The sequence below is a fragment of the Ornithodoros turicata genome, chromosome 4 (assembly GCF_037126465.1).
Source record: "Ornithodoros turicata isolate Travis chromosome 4, ASM3712646v1, whole genome shotgun sequence".
Lineage (NCBI taxonomy): Eukaryota > Metazoa > Arthropoda > Arachnida > Ixodida > Argasidae > Ornithodoros > Ornithodoros turicata.
In genome coordinates, this window is record NC_088204.1 from 65504861 (window position 1) to 65521751 (window position 16891).

Sequence of the window (16891 nt, forward strand, 5' to 3'; positions counted from 1 at the left end):
ACAGCTATCACACCAAGTGCTGGTCAAGTCAAATTCTTCATTGCAATGAAGTGTCCAAGTGCTTCAGACACCACTAAGTCTTTAAAAACCCATGTTGTACAAACAAACTCACAAATGCAAGTACTGACGATACTCAACTGATAATGCTATCGTTGAATACACAAAGAAATGTGTCGTTTTGTGCTAAACGCACACACACAAAGAAAACACAAACCTGGGATAAAATGAATCGCAAATAAATATTGTAAGGCTTTATTTCAGCTTCCAGCAAAACCTTTGGAATGTACACAAATTTAAAAGGTAACAGCTATCACTTGACAAAATGCTGGTCAAGTTAAATTCTTCATTCTGCTGTAACGTCCAACCTACCCATTTTGGCAGCGCCCAAGTGCTCCAGAAACCATTACGTCTTTAAAAAGCCATGTAGTACAAATTGAAACCCACAAATGAGAGTGCTGAAGATATTCAACTGATAATGCCATTGTTGAATGCACAAAGAAACATAATTTTGTGGCAAACATACACACACAGAAAACACAAACCTGGGATAAAATGCATCGCAATAAATATTCCATTGTCATGGGCATAAGCGAAATTGCAAGATCCAAAAGTAACATTTGCTGTGCTTTAAAAATGTGTTTTCCTGTACACACACACAAAAAGGAAAATTCACAGAAGAAATGTACATAAAAATGCTTGTTGGCACTCACTAGCTTTTCATCATAATTTTTCTGGCAGGAACTAAAAACAAATGCTCGACAAACCATGTCTTCAACGATGAGTGCAAAGCTAGGTACAGATAATGCAGTACTAAATTAGAGTTCAGATACAGGATAAAACAGGAGAGTTACTTAACAGAAATCAAATCACTGGCATGTAACTGAAATACCAAACCTCCTGTCTGCATGAAGGCCCCCATGTAATGCTGCAACAGTCTTAAAATTTTGCAGGCAATACTGTATTTTCCTGCACATAAGCTGCACAAAAGGATCATTCCTGAAGATCAGGTGGACGTTAGTAGAGACAAAAGTACATGCAGCAGTATTCCATGCCACCTGCAGGGCATAGAAACCGTAGAAGTACTTCACATTGTGGGTCACACATAGTTGCATATTGCAAATGGCTTGCAAATATTGCAAATTGTGTGGGCTGTAAAGCAGGTCTCATCCAAAACGAAAGTCATCAATCTGCTCATGAATCTGCTCATGATCTGCAATCTGCTCTGTTGTGCATGCGGTGCTGTAAAAAGACCCAGTTTGACGGCACTATTTCTTCGCACTACTTGTCTCACAACAAGGAAACTTTTCAGGTGCTGTGATGATGTGGGCACTGCAAGATATTGCCAGTATGCATAATGCCCATTATTATGCAGAGGTGAATTATATGTATAGGCAGGAACAACATAAACAGCTCGTAAACCATAAACCCTTGTTCCATTTGTTGTGCATATCCCGCTACATCTGATTTGGTGCAGACTGCCCTCGACACTCAACTCCTACCCAATGACAGGACAGCAGATAAGCATAACAAGCACCACAAAAGTACAGTTACATCACAAGATCCTTACCTGTTCAATTGCATGTCAATCAGCTTTCCATTATTTTTCACAATCGACATGACAAGATGTGAAAGCAAAAGAGAAGCTGGTCAACTAACATCTGAATCGACGGAGTTGTTACTGCACCAGCTATAAAATAAAAAATAAAAACCCTAGAAATTCCACTCCGTGCATTTCTGTCATGGTGGCTATGACTTGCACAAAAACCATTCCACAAAATCATTCGTACTATATCAAGCTGAGAAAAAAAAAAAAAAAAAAAAAAAAAAAAAAAAAAAAAAAAAACACCTAGCATGCTAGCAGACCATTGCAAGGCAATGACCATTAATCTAGCATTGATGTCTTCAATTTCAATGATGCCCTGCAGTTGCAAACGCTGGACAACTCTGGATCACACATGGCTGGTAGCGAGTCATTCATATCACATGCATCAGAACACAGAATAATCTTCCTTTCCTAGAGATGGAGAAGGGAAGAGAGAGAGAAACTTTCTCTCACTTACACAGTATCCCCCTCCCCTTCAAAAAAGAAAAAAAAAAGTCAATTTGTAGTCCACTATATTTTTCGCCATTCCTCAAACGGCTACGGCTGCGGAACCCGTGATACTTGACTGTCTTTCTGTCTTGCGCTGACGGTAACGTTGTAGCGATTTGGCTAAAGGCGTGCGGGCTTCAAAGAATGCAACCAGCTTCTCCTCGCTGTGCATACACGCACGAAACTGCTGGAAACTAATGCACCAGTGTTCGTCCCACTTTGATGATGACGGAGCGCTCGCTGGCCGTCCTTCAAACTCCTGTGAGGGGAAAGATGATTTTGGAGTCGGCGTGATCCTTTTATGCTTCTTCACATACACAGTTCACAAAAAAGCTAAATCAAGAAGCATGTTTGCATTTGTGTGTTTTGAAAATTTCGTTTTATTTCAGGAGCTGGAAAACAGATCGAAACTGGGCGATATCGAGTGGGAAAAACTGATTTTTGGGTAGAGAACTAAAGATTGAAAGCTCTTCTTGCGTTTCTGATGAACAAGAGATGTCGAGCTGCCTTTCAGAATGCGCACTGCTTAGCGTTCTCCAGTACCCATAATGGTGTCCAAATTTGCAATTTTTGCCACGTTCCTTTTCTTTTTTGTTATTTTACCCCAAGGAACAATGATGCAAATGACGATCACGATGGTAAAAAGGAGTTTTACCACGGTTAACCCTGGAGAACCGTGAGAACCGTGTTTAACCCTGTTTAGAAGGATCTACCAAAAAATTATGCTTGGAGATGCGAGCTTTGAAAGGCACGACAAGATTTGTCAGAATATTCATTATTGGAGCCCGAAGTTTTAGTGTTTAACCCGATTCTTCCTCGAATTTGCATCCCAAATTGAAGGTTGCCTCTTTAGGGTAAAACCCGATTTTTACCCGGCAAATTGCCCTAACTGAGGCATCCGTAGGAATGCACACTAACTTGTTCGGCAGCAAGTGCAGTTATATAACCGTTTGTATCAAACCAGTACAGTTAGCTTGAGTAACTGAGTCAGATTTCTCACCCGAATTTAGCATACTGGAAATTTTTTTTCACCCGAATTCGCATGAATTTAGAGTACATGTTTATTTACCAGTTTTACCCCCAAAATTTAGAAAAACATTTCCTGAAAACTTCTTGCTCTATTCATTATATTGTGCAACTGCAGCGCTGGGCACCGTTCGACCTGCGAGGGTCAACGAAAAAGCTGCGAAAGATTACGTTGGTAGACTCCACGGGATGGGGAGAGAGTTAGAATAGGTGAGAAGGAGGGCATGGTGTATGATTAGCAAAGTGACAGTTGCTGCAAAGTACCAGAACTTCTGACACACAATGCACGTGTTACACTGCAGAATTCGGCCTCCACCTCCCTCCTGTATGCTACGCCACGATGCATGTTGTTTGTGGCACCACGCTGATGTTTGTTTCCAAGATGCATGTTTCTAATGCAATTTAACACTGATATCTGCGTTCAGATTCTGTCAATTTTTATAATTTTATTGCACGACTATGTGCATCATCGATTAGGCTCCGGCTGTTGATGAGCCCAGAAAATAAATGCAAATAAATAAATAAATAATAAATAAATGAATAAATGAGCTCCAGTATGTACATACATGGCTCTGTACAGCAGACATCTCAAAGGACCCTGTCCTGGGCATTGGGTCTTGCGGATGTTCCGTCTGCCATGCTTTAACCGCCTCTTCAGATAAAGATGAGACTGGGTCTTCCACGGGCTGTCGCGTAATTACTTCCGCGGCGTGCTGACCTAACTCTCCAATCTGAAGAAGCTGAGTTCCTTGGACAAAACATAAGACAGCAGGATTACCGTAAAATAAATACAATGGAGGTTCAATTACAGTGCCTCGAAGACAGAAGAGGGGAAAAGAAAGGTGTTGATGGGCATACCAACAGTTGCGAGGCTATGGTAGACATCCTGTTCTTGCGCAAACAGTCTGTACACGCAGCGCCAGAGCTGCACAAACTGTTCCTGTGTTCGAAGGAAAGGTTAAAATTAAACCATAAATACACTTTAATTTGTTAATGATACAAACTGCGAAATACAATATTACTGTATTTTGATGCCAGTATAATGCAAGGACATCACCACACTGGGCTGATGGTGATAATACTGTGTTGCACATACCGGCTGTAGTGCCAAAGTACAGTAAACCCTCGATAACTCGAAGTCGTAAAAACCGGAAAAAATTTCGAGATGAGCGAGGTTTCGAGTTAAGCGAACAGCGAAAATTACGTTGCCACGATGTTACCACAATGCACTATGTTATGAAACGTAAAAAAAAAAGCTTTCCTACAGTAATAGGGCTCGTAAACAATTCCGAAGCCATTTATTTTTTAACATCATCTGAGACGGAATAACTCCGTAATAGTAATCTGCTTGGCATTCGCGTCTGGCAACAAGAAAGCATCTTCAAGCACTTCAATGCAACGCATGAGACGCTCCTCCCGGCACGTCACTACCATGGGCACTCTCGACCATTTCATATCACTCAGTTCACCGCTACTGTAACATCGCCGTCATAAAGCGCATAGTCCTCAATGTTCAAGTCCTCTAAGTCACTCTCCCCACAATATGCGAGGCGCATCACGTCGTTGCACAATTCATCACAGCTCCGGTGGCTCCAGTACGGCGGTGGAGGACCAGAAACCCGCATGAACAAAGCAGTTCACGATACTGGCTTGATGAACTTGCTGCCAGGCCTTTGATAAGTGCCACCTTCCACAGTTCCGCCACCATGCCGTGAAGAACGAAACGAAACTGAGACTCTCGGACGAATGCAGAGGAGGAGGAGTGACGTTGGGTGGAAAGGGGAGTGTGGTCTGCCGGCCACAGCTAGCGGCGCGTGAGTCACTAGGACTGAAAGGCTTCGACATTGACCTAGGGGGTACCGAAGAATGCACGTTATCAGCCGTAAGTACGCTGACCTACCGGTGATGGAATTTCGAAATATCCGTACTCGGGCAAAAAAAAGCTTCGACTTAAAAGTGCCCAAATACATAGGAAGCATTGGGACAAGGATCGGGACGCAAAAAAAATTCGAGATAACCGATATTTCGAGATAAGCGAGTTCGAGTTAACGAGGGTTTACTGTAAACGAAAAAAAAGTACCAACACCTGGGCATCCTAATTAATTAGGCAAGTGCATTAATTATGTGAGTAAATACAGTACGTAGTTATCCACAGTTAAGAGATGAGATGGGATGCATCTAACAACATTTTTAGCTAGTTTGATGCTCAAAATTAACCGAGATGGTACAGGTAACCTAAACCGCGTGACATTTCAGCAAGTAATGCAAGACCATTACCTGATTCATGTTGGGCAGGCTCTTTTGTTCCGCCTTAGGGCTTGCCCTTGATTCACTACGTTTAGAGTTTGATGTCACACTTTCAGAACTGCTACCTATGATGAGAAAAGCAAACGCGGACATCACTTGGGGAACTACGTAATTACAATGTCCTCACATGTCTCGCTTACAACTCGACTGGCACTCATATCAGCTAACAACTCAGTTAGTAGTCATATCAGCTTACTGCTTGACTATTATAGTCCTTAGAGGTCACTTGACTTACAATACCTTACAACTCAAATGACACTCAAATGAGTTTACAACTTCACTAGCATTCATATCGGTTAACAACTCAACTGCGGTCATATCGGCGTACTGCTTGACTAGTACAGTACTTGCGTATCTCGCAGGTCACTTGACCATCAGCTTACAACTTGACTAGTACTCATATCAGCAAACAACTCAGCTAGTAGTCATATTGGATAACTGCTCGAATAGTACATTCGAAAATCAAGTAACGTGCAAGCTAAACCTAAGGCTACACATGAGGAAAAAAGATGCAGAAGCTCTATGGGTTGTAGATAATTAGGGCCTAACTTTAGACTGACTTCTGACTGAATGTGATTTAACCCGACCTGATGTCAGACCTTACGCATAATATGCAAGTTCATAACCTGAATGTTGCTATGCCAGCAATAGACAGCTATTTCGGCCTTATTGAGACCTACACAATGCTGGTGGGTTCCCAACGAGCCTGGCACAGCTGTCCAGAGCTGGTATACTGTGACGTTCGAGTGATGGCTACATATGTTCCTCAGCCTTATTTTTCACAAAAATTCACAGCATAAAACCCAGTCAATGTTTAATAAAACATGAGAGATGGTGCAACTAGTGGCAAAGCTTTTTGCACAGGCTGCCTTCTCGCAGAGACTCATATCAAATAACGTACAAAGATGTGCCACGAATAGTGTTCTTGTCCTAATAAATCTCAGAGGCACTAAAAATTTACTTAGTAAGCGCAATATTCAATTGGTAAGTCAGGAAAAGTTTGCAATTAAGTCTGTGGCACCATCATTACTGAAAGAGCATTGCAGCATGGGAAATGTGCAGTCACATTTTTCCTTCCTGCAATCTCGCCAAATACACCCCCGAAGTTGACCAACTCCATTGGTCCGGTGGGGCTACTCATCTGCACGATTTCCACCCAACTCAAGGTGAGTCTTGGAACTCACCTACTCTTAATATTACCGCATTTTCTCGATTATAAGACTACCTGTTTTTCCCCCCAAAATCCAGTGTTCCAAAGTTGGGGGTTGTCTTATATTTCAATATGCGCGCCACAACGAGGTCAGGGGAGAGGCAGAAGCGGGTGACGGGATCAGCAAATAGCGTGCCGTGCCGATTTTGCGGGACAGCCGGGACAGCGTTAATTCTTCATTCACTGTCGTCGCGTTGGTCTCCAGTGTTTTGATGAAAAGTTAACACTTTCGTAAATACAGCAACAATTTAGCGGTGGCAAGGCGGTTTCAAGTATCGGAAATAAGTGTTACAAGGTGGCTAAAACAACAGGGAGAGATCAAGAATTGTGCCAGCGCAGTGACTTTTGGACACTTGGTGCAAGGTGCCTGATGACGTTGTTGTGCACACTCTGAAGAAATATGGTTTGCCTAACTTTTTGGACGGAACGGAGGACAATGAGCTGTGTGCTGTTATCAACAAAGAATACAGTAGTGTAGAAAGTGACGATAAATAAACGGTATTGTGCATTGATTCCAACTGCTATTCTGCCTCCCAATCCCTGTTTACTTTTTTTTTTCCAAATTCGTGTACCCCAAACTCGCGGGTGGTCTTATATATTCGAGGTTGTCTTAAATTCGAGAAAATGCGGTAGCTCGAAAAATAAAACAGGGGCAATAAATAATTTACAAAAAAAAGGTATGTTCTGTCACAAGACGCACTTCCCTCCTAATTAATTCGGAACACAGAGCCAAACAGAGATGAGTTGAAAGCAGTGCTTACAGCTTGTCGCAATTCCACTCGACATGCTCGTCCATTCCGTGTCTGATTCACGGTTATACTTTAGCACGGCGTCAAGCAAGTCAGAGTGCTTGAAACCTGCCACATTTGTGGACACGACTGATGGTATCTCCTCGATGGAGCTGAAGTACTCCTCAGCTTCGGCGGCTACCTCCGTCTCTTGGGCCTCTGCAAAAATGTACAAAGGTTAATATGCACATTAAAAAGAGAGAAAGGAAGAAACACAACAATTTGGAGCACCTTTCATCAATAAGTAATGTCGGTTTGGGTCAAAGCTTCATGGTGCTTGACTCTACTCTAAGACAGTGTTTCCCAAAGTGTGGTCCGCGGACCCCTGGGGGTCCGCAACCGTCTCAAACATTTCAGTGAGGATTTTCGTCCCCACAAACACGCGCTCGTACATGCTGCCCGATTTCCAAACACCCAGAACTTCCAAAATTGCTACAAGCATGCTTCAACGGCTAGCTTCTAATTTCTGATAGAAAAGTCCTGCAATGCACGTTTGTCTGCGTCATACACATACAAACAAGAAGAAGAGACCAGTGCGGAATCGTTTCTGAAGCTGTATTGAAAGCACGCAGCAGCTGACGAGGTTGCTGGTTATGCACTGGCTGTGACGGTGTGTGTGTGTGGGGGGGTCCGCGAATTGGTTTTCATCGCTTCCGGGGGTCCGTCACCGCCAAAAGTTTGGGAAACACTGGTCTAAGACATTGTTAGTACGACTGATTTACAGCCGAATGAAGATCCCACTACGGTAGGAAGATAGTTGGAATCATCGGGAGATGTGCACCGTGAAACGTCAGGCAAGTCTGAAGCTGAAATGCGTACGAAAAACTCAGCTTTTCCTGAATTAAGGGGTCCAGAATATTGGAGACAAAAACACATTAGTAGCATGGATAGTAGGATGGTGGTAATTCTGTCATCCGATAAATCAAAAATTCAGAATTTTTCGCGTTCGAAACATTGGTCAGCAACTAAGCTGCAATACCCGAACGGCATAACAGAAAAGTTCACGAAATAAAACTGGCGCCCTACCATAGGGACATGAAACAATACTTGCCTACTGCATCTTTTGCGGCTGGGGAACCTGTATCATCATCATCTTCATCCACAAATGCGATAAGAAATGCTGCAAACAACACTCGAAGCCTATCATCCGTGTCACCATTGCAGATGAGTCCCATTATCCGGAAGAACTCGTTCAGGCTGATCCAATTATCCGAGTTGAGGTCTACCAACCGGAAGAGACGGGCAGCCAGCCGTTCTGGGTAATCCCCGCACGTCCATGGACCGAGTCCGAGGAACAGTACTTGGAATTGCTCAAGATCCAGGTGGTACTGCTCTCCATATGGCAGTAGGGGGAGTACCGACGGCAGTTTTGGACCCTGGCCCCAACGATGTTGAGAGAGTTGCTCTACCTGTCAGAGGTGCAAGAATGAGAGCTCTATGTTCTGGACGGTTTCTAGGAGCACTCTCCCCCTGCAGGTTTTCAGAGATGTAGTTTTTTTTTTTTTACTCGCACGAGTAACTTTGCACCCAAATGTTAGAGCTTTTCCCCAAAATATTTAACGCATCGACTTTAGCAGCACTGATGGCCAAGGTTGCCAGCTCGCACTACTTTTTTGCAAAATGTTGTTGCGGTCTTCATGTTTTTGTGGCTCCTAAGTAATTTGATTGGCGACATTTGCTGAAATAGGTTCAGCAAAGAAATTCATTTGGAAATCAAGTTCTTGGTTATCGATCAACCTCTCAAAATAAAGTTGTTGTTGTTGGTGGTTATCAAAAGCAGGCACAACCCCCCTGCACCGCAAAACAACAACAACTGAGAATCGAGAGAGTGTCCTTAGTCTTAAATGTCACCAAAACAAAGTTGAGAAACAGAATGAGCATCTTGCTCTCCTGCAGTGCTTTGTGCTCAATTTTGTGAGCCCCGTTCGGTCTTCAGGTATTAGGCCTTACTCCTTTGTGCTTCCATTGCGTTGGAGATCCTCTCAACATCAAAACACTATTGAGCTGTCAGCTCCACGATAAAAGACTCGGAAACAGCCCTTCCTTCAGGTCTACTACGAATTCTTCCCTTTCTAGTCAATGTCACTAGCTGGCAAGTGGCAAGTACATGCTTTGACATATGCATAGGGAGTGACTTTTTCGGGTTAAACCCGATTCCGCCCGGTTATTCGCCCCCGAACTGACCCCCGACCAATTCGGGTTAAACCCGATTTCTCCCCGAATTCATGTCACTATGAAATCCTCAAGTGACGTTTCCACTGAAGACGAACAAAGGTCGTCACCTGTAACCCACGTAAGAACGGGTCAGTTACGTTCCCAGCAATACCCCCATGTGTGTCAACACTGGAAGGTCACGAACTCGCAAGAACAAAAACAGAAGAACAAAAAAAGAGAGATTAGGAAAGGACTTAATAGACAAGAGGAGAAACAAAAACACCCGATAACATCCGAAGGCACAATCATCGCTCGATTTCTCCCCGAATTACTGATTTAACAATAGCGCCCGATTTTTACCCCCCGAATCAGAGAAAGGCATTTAACCTGAAAAAGTCACTCCTTACATATGCAGTGCGTGCATTGTGCTACATCATTTGTTTGTACCTTTCACTCGTAGTATTTCTTTCTGTGTTATGCCATACTGTATTTCCAGAATAAAACTATACATCCATGGCATGGTGGGGACCTAGGTGTCCTCTGTTCTGTATGGCTCCTTTTGGGCACCCTTACAGCTATACTGTATTTACTTGCGTATAGGGTGCACGTTTCTTTACCCAAAAACATAGCGCCATGAGGGAGTGTATTCAATATATACGGGGGAAAAATTGGAACCCGACACTTAGGGTACACTTATTCTGAGATATCCGCAGCGATCTCCCTGGACTCCATCAGGTGTAGACAAAATACTCCCTTATGTTTGTCGCATTTGTCGTTCGTCATTCTGGCACCAGTTTAATATGAGGGGAACAATAAAAGTACCAGCATTTCGGCCCTCAAGTTTGGGTGTGTTTAACACGCGAGTGCATCCAATGAGAGAGTAAATACGGTATTTCATATATATATATTTGTGAGTAGGTAATCATGCCTGGCACATACCACAAAGCAATGTCCACCACAGTGTAAAGCAAGCGCCAGGTTTCCTGACATAATTAATGCACCCCGCTATGGCTCTACGTGTTGGGGTAAGAAAACTCAGGTAATTACGCCACTACGCCATATATATGGTTGTTTCTAGTAAAATCCCTTTACCTTTATGAGAGCAAAGAGTTCCTTTAGCTCCTCCGTTGTGAGGTACTGCGAGATGACAGCATCGCTTCCAGCATTTCGTATGATGTTCTTCAAGGCTGTGTCTTCCAGTCCCTGTCAGTGTTGTATCATGTAATGACAAGAGCATTTGTAAATGTCTCTCTCTAAATGACTAGGTTGCTGGCTTGTCAACATTGTTCAGGCAATAGAGGGAAGGAAGGCAAGAAATGGAAAAGTCATAGATGTCAATTTTAACAAACGTACTAAACAATAAAGCCGAGACAGTTGGTATGTGCTTGTACTTCGGGAGCAGCCAAAAAACAGACAAGGACGGGAGTAGAGCTGCTCGCTGCTGTGAGCGATCTTCTCCTCTGTGGCTGCTTACGAAGTACACGTAGCAGTAAATGTAGCCCGATATCTTCCACCGATTTACAACAGGCGATGAATAATGAAATTGGCAATTGTCGCTGACAAGAGGTGCAGTTGTGGTGTCCTTCTTGGTCATTTCATGAAGTGGACGAAGTGGTATTTGCTCAGTAGTTTGGTGGCACACAGGGTGGCATTTTACAAACAGTGCTGGAGACATGGTACAGTCAAACCTGTTTATTCTAAAAGCGATAAAACCCCAGTGCAGAAGACACGGACAGACGAATCACAGATGAAGCACTGACTGACAAACACCTCTAATGGCAGTGAGAACGCTTAAGTACACCAACTGCACCCAACCAACCCCTAGTGGTAGCCAAGGCCATCATGCTGCAGTCACAACAGTTATCACATAAACTGCAAACGTTCCACCTAGCTGTAGAACTCAACTGCAAAAAAAAACATCTATGCTGCTCTCACAGCTTTTTCATAAAAATTCTGGTCAGTTTTTAATGACGCATCCTGTATATATATCACATGAGTGGCGAGATACATGTGCCCCCAAGCAAAAACCATCTAGTTTGGTATAAAGATTCAGTTAAACTACTACAACTCATTCCCTTAATGCATGGCACAATTGGTGACATACCTGAATGACAGCCAGTCGATGTTTGAGCCTCTGGCGTTCAATCATGTTCGACGTGATGAAACCATACTTGCTGTAGGACTCGTAGATGAGAGTTTGAACGGTGACTGGGGACTACAAGGTGAAAAAATCCATGACAGGTGCAAATGAAACCTGGATCGACTAAGCTTGTGAGAATATTTCAAATTTTACTGATTGTCTCATTTTACTGAAACCTCGTACGTACTTCAATATATTTTCTGTCACAACAAAATGACTGTTCTACTGTGTACAGTCAACCATTATTCATCTGGCAATGGCACTTTCAAGCGAAAATGCCAGGATTGCTTGGGATCCAGGCAAAAGAAACTTAAAAGCAGAGGAATCATTTGTTGTCAATGAAGCCTGTGCTTATTTCACAGTGCATAGGAACAAACAAACAAACTGTGATCCTCATTTTGTTAAAACTGCCGCAAATATCCAGTTCCTATAAACCCTTATTGTAATCTCAGGTGCTTTGGCTGACAAGTGTCCTGCACGGCTCAAGAAATAGTCAAAAGCTACCCAATGACCTTCCTTTACGGCATCAAATGGCTCAACTTGCCAATGCGGTACAAGAGTACAACAGAAAAAAGAAAATTCCTCAAAGTTGTCACCCTTTTTGACAAAATAGAAGTCGTGTACTATCTCTGACTCAACACCCAATAAGTGAAGGTGGATGTTTAATATTTTTAGGGTTCTTCGTTTTTGGGTTACACCCAATTTTTCACAATAATTCCCCCCAAACAAGCTTTCAAGAATTCAGGTAAAACCTGATATCTGCCCGTTGCGATCCTTCAACTTGCCGTTCTTGGTAAACCATCCAAAAAGTGAATCGTAATACAGTAAACTTCCGTTAATTTGACCCTGACGGGAACGCGAAATTTGATCGAATTATCCGAAGGTCGAATTAAAGAATAGGCAGAAAAATTGTAGAGGTCAATGTCACCTTTGTGCATTCCTCTGCTGTCGCTCACGCTTGAAACGCGCATCTCGACACATTGCACATATAGAGCGCTCTCGCGCGCGCTACAACATCGGTGCCAGGCGTGTCCTGCCCGCGCAAGATGGCGGAAGCGAAACTGTAGACGATTTCGCGGAAAGCTCGCAGTGTGCGCGCGTGCACGCACCCACCCACCCACTGAATGCGCTCGGCGATATCGTCTTCAGTTTCGCTTCCGCCATCTTGCCCGGGCAGGACACGTCTGACGACGACGATGTCCACTTCCACGAAGTCATCGAAATTCGAAACTCGTCGAGCGCACGTTGTGTATCGGACTCTTGTTGCACGAACAGTTTCTGAACGAAAGCCCGGTGAAACGTAGAACAATAAACGGAAAGCAAAAACGAGAAAGAGACGTTTCCTCCTCGCCCGGCACGAACCACCACCCACCACCACCAAATGAATTGAGTTTTAGTGCATCGTACGCCATTGGCTTTGCGTACGCAAGAGATGCGTGGTGGTTCTGCACAATGCGCGAAGCTCTGTTTTGCGCGTGCGCAGAACCACAAACGCTATCGCTTACGTACGCAAATACGATAGCGTTCGGTGCACAAAAACTCGCGGTTATCGGAACGGATCGGTACTGTTCAATCGTCGTCTGCCGATCTGCCACCTGAACTTTAGGGCGAACTTTATCTTGTATGTGCGGTGCGGGCGACGCGGATGCCTGGTTCGCGGACGCATCGATCGAATTACGCGATGTGCACAGATTTCACGTTCGAAATAACGAACTTTTTTATCAATAGAGGCATACGGGCATTTGACGGGACCTTCGAATTCGATCGAATTAAGCGGAAAATCGAATTATCGGAAGTCGTATTAACGGAAGTCTACTGTATCAGCTATTTGTCCTCCTTTTATAATCTCCTCCTGCAGGAGAAAAAAATACGAGCTTTTGTGGTGTTTGAATACCGTGGTCATTCACTGTCCCAGTTCCGAGCGGAAATATAAAGATTCTTCTTTCTCATCCCAGTGTCACAGTAGTGGCTTGTTTCATATGCCTATCGTTTCACCCAAAAACGACATATGACGACATATCAAACAAAGATCGTAGTGCCTGATTTCTCCCCGAGTTCCCGTGTGTAAATAGCACCCAATCCCCCCTCCCCCCAGAATTTCAAAAATCATAAAACCCGAAAACGAAGAACCCTAAGTATTTTCCACAGAAGTTCATGAAGATTTTTGTTCAGAACCAGAAACACAAGAAGCTCGGATCAATGACACCAAATTGTGTGGACTAAAATCTGTCTCCAGGTTTCTTGTCTAGATATTGTGAATTGTGTAGATATGTGGAACCCCCCAAGTATAGGGGACGACTATACTACACTTCCTGGAAAATACAGAGAGCACAAGCAAAGTGCTACATGTTGCACTGACCCCTGCTGATGTTGAAGTTCGGAGGTTGTTACCCGATGTGCCGTTGGTGACACTGCTCAGGTAGCCACTCAGGGTTGTCATGGCTTCACCGTCATCTCGGCACTTGAGCAGGGCATCCTGGTTTGCCTCTAATACAGCCAGTGCCATTTGAAACACCACCTGCACAAGTGTACAATAAGGTGATGGCATACAATTGAAAAACTGAGAAACCCTCGATGTATGCAAGCCTCTAATTTTCACAAATTTTGCAAAGTCATTAATTTAATATTTCATAAATCAATGATTACCTAGGTAATTTATTCTAAATTTCCAAAGTTAATGAATTATGCACAAATTTTAAAGGCATGAGAAGATTTCTATCAAGATTTGACATTTAGAAAACTATCCTGAAATTGTAAGCTTTTTTTTTTTCACATTTGGTTGCGCGGGTTACTGGTATGCATTTTAACTGCTTTACAGCATATGCAATATCGCGCTTATCAAATGCAGTACGGGCAATCTCGAGCTTTATCGCGACATATTTCTTTGCATACTTTTCTTTGCTGTGTATGTGTACAAGTACATCACAAAATCCACCACAACGAAGCTTCTTCACCAGGAAAGTGATTTGCACTCTTTGTACAGATGCAAAGTGTGTGGCAGTACTTTGTTTGGATGCACACATGTTCTCAGGCTTCGTGCGTTTGTATCATGGTATATAAATGTAAAGCGAGATACCGGCACCTTTCCCAACAGGGGATTGGGATCAGGGGATTTGTTGATGACCACAATTTCTAGCAATACCATATTGTAGTTATGGGCATTTTGAAAGGTCCTGTCTAGTAATCTTCATAATTTGACCACGAATCTTATGTCCAAGAAGGGATGCGGTCCAAAAGAGACACAAAGTCACACACGCAGCTAAAATAGGACACATGCAATAATATGTAGCATGCTACCAAAAGTTTGGGAAGGATCACTGAGCAAGAGGAAGAATAGGACTTTTTAAAAAGTAAAAGAAGCTTTTCTTGTTCTGTCGAGATCCATTTAATAGGCGTTAACTGTGGTAGTCATGCAGATGCAGCTACTGGGTTGGGATATAATGGCTGACAAAAACTGCTCCTTACCTTGGCACCATCGTAAAAGTAGCAGTCTACTATGCTGACAGCAGATTCGAAAGGAATGACGCTGAAACACAGGGGACAATTATCAGCAAGAGAAGCATAAACCTCTTTTAGGGTCGTTCTGGAGCTCACCTGAGAAATATGGTGAGAAACCAGGACAGGGAAATCATAGAAAGGACATTGAGGACATCCAGCTTACTATGCAAGTTTGGCAAGTTGTCTCTGGTTAGGTCTTCTAGGACACCTGTATTAGAAAGTTGACCACATGTCTAAACACAGCACTCTTTCCCTGCACAGCTAAGCATGAACAACATGTCACCTGAACACACGTCACCTGAACACACGTCACCGGAACACACGTCACCGGAACACACGTCACCGGAACACACGTCACCGGAACACACGTCACCGGAACACACGTCACCGGAACACACGTCACCGGAACACACGTCACCCGAACACCTGTCACCCGAACTAGAGCCCTGCACGGATGGGATTTTTGGCATCCGCATCCGACCAGCAACCGCGCACATGTTATCCGCATCCGATCCGCATCCGCACCATACACAATAGTTTACATCCGCATCCGATCCGCTGAGCAAAACGCATCATCCGCATCCGATCCGCAAAATCTGCACGTTTCGAAAGACACGTAAAGACCGCCGGAAGCATGTTGGTATAATTTCGGATGCCTCCATGCTGTCACGGAAGGACTCAGTCATGACGACAAGCAAAGGTAAACCTTTCAACAAACGGGATATGGAGAGACTTCTGGAACGCGTGGAATGCTACCTCGTCGGTGCTCGCGCGGTTCGAGACGCCAGAATGCCTCCTCTCCCGTCTTGCCGCCGTGCATGGTCAAAGGTGAACCCGAACATGCGCTCGCTGTCGGCTGTCGGCGCGCAATACAAATAAATTGCTGGTGGAAAAATGACAGCACGCGGTATATCCGCATCCGATCCGCTACCGATCTGCTGCCTTTGTATCCGCATCCAACCTCGCGCCATCCGCATCCGATCCGCACACCGCAGAAAGTGCTAAATCTTCATCCGAATCCGCAAGTAGCTTGCGGATATCCGCGGATATCCGCTTCTATCCGCGGATGGTGCAGGGCTCTAACCCGAACACCTGTCACCCAAACACGTCACCCGGACTCATGTCACCTGAAAACATGTGCCTCCTGATTTTTGTGATTTCACTTTACCATATTTGCTGACATAATTTGTGCACTTATCCTCCTCCCCAAGAAAAAGTCAGAAAAGTTGGGAGTCTGCGAACTATACGGTAACATTCGTAGAATAACTTTCAAATGATGGAATACTCCCAAATTTTACTGGGAGCCCATGACCTACCTGTCATGAGCTCCTGGTAGAGCCAGCATTGACATTATCACTGCAATGTACAAGCACTAATGAAATACTGGCATACTGTGCCTACCGGGCAACCAGAGATGGCCAGGTAAAAAAATACTAGGCTGCTGATCAACCTACCAGTGAAACTGACCGTAGCGCCACCATTCTCAAACTTTGGTGGATCCTTTACATCATCGGGAGTTATGTATGGAAGTGACGGGTAAACAATCAAGATAGAAGACATGTTGAGTAAATTTTTATAGGTAGCTACACCGTACTACTTACTAGTATGTTTGTCCGCTATTGTAAATGTTTGGAAAATATGTTTCATAGAATAATGTTAAAGAAAGAACAAGGGTA

The 16891-nt window shown here is 43.8% G+C and overlaps 1 protein-coding gene across 3 annotated transcripts in view; it reads right to left on the reverse strand.

The window, feature by feature from the left end:
• Positions 1–236: 236 nt before the first annotated feature.
• Positions 237–16891, reverse strand: part of LOC135391712 (TBC1 domain family member 9-like) — a 39531-nt gene continuing 22876 nt past the window's right edge. For all 3 annotated transcript variants that reach the window (XM_064622111.1, XM_064622110.1, XM_064622109.1), the window contains exons 18-28: positions 15312–15423; positions 15183–15243; positions 14077–14235; positions 11682–11792; positions 10670–10780; positions 8475–8832; positions 7397–7582; positions 5396–5490; positions 3977–4058; positions 3685–3866; positions 237–2351 (exon numbers count right to left, since the gene is read on the reverse strand). In XM_064622111.1, the coding sequence (XP_064478181.1) occupies positions 2133–2351; positions 3685–3866; positions 3977–4058; positions 5396–5490; positions 7397–7582; positions 8475–8832; positions 10670–10780; positions 11682–11792; positions 14077–14235; positions 15183–15243; positions 15312–15423 (1676 nt within the window). In that variant the 3' untranslated portion in view covers positions 237–2132. The remainder of the gene's footprint in view (positions 2352–3684; positions 3867–3976; positions 4059–5395; positions 5491–7396; positions 7583–8474; positions 8833–10669; positions 10781–11681; positions 11793–14076; positions 14236–15182; positions 15244–15311; positions 15424–16891) is intronic.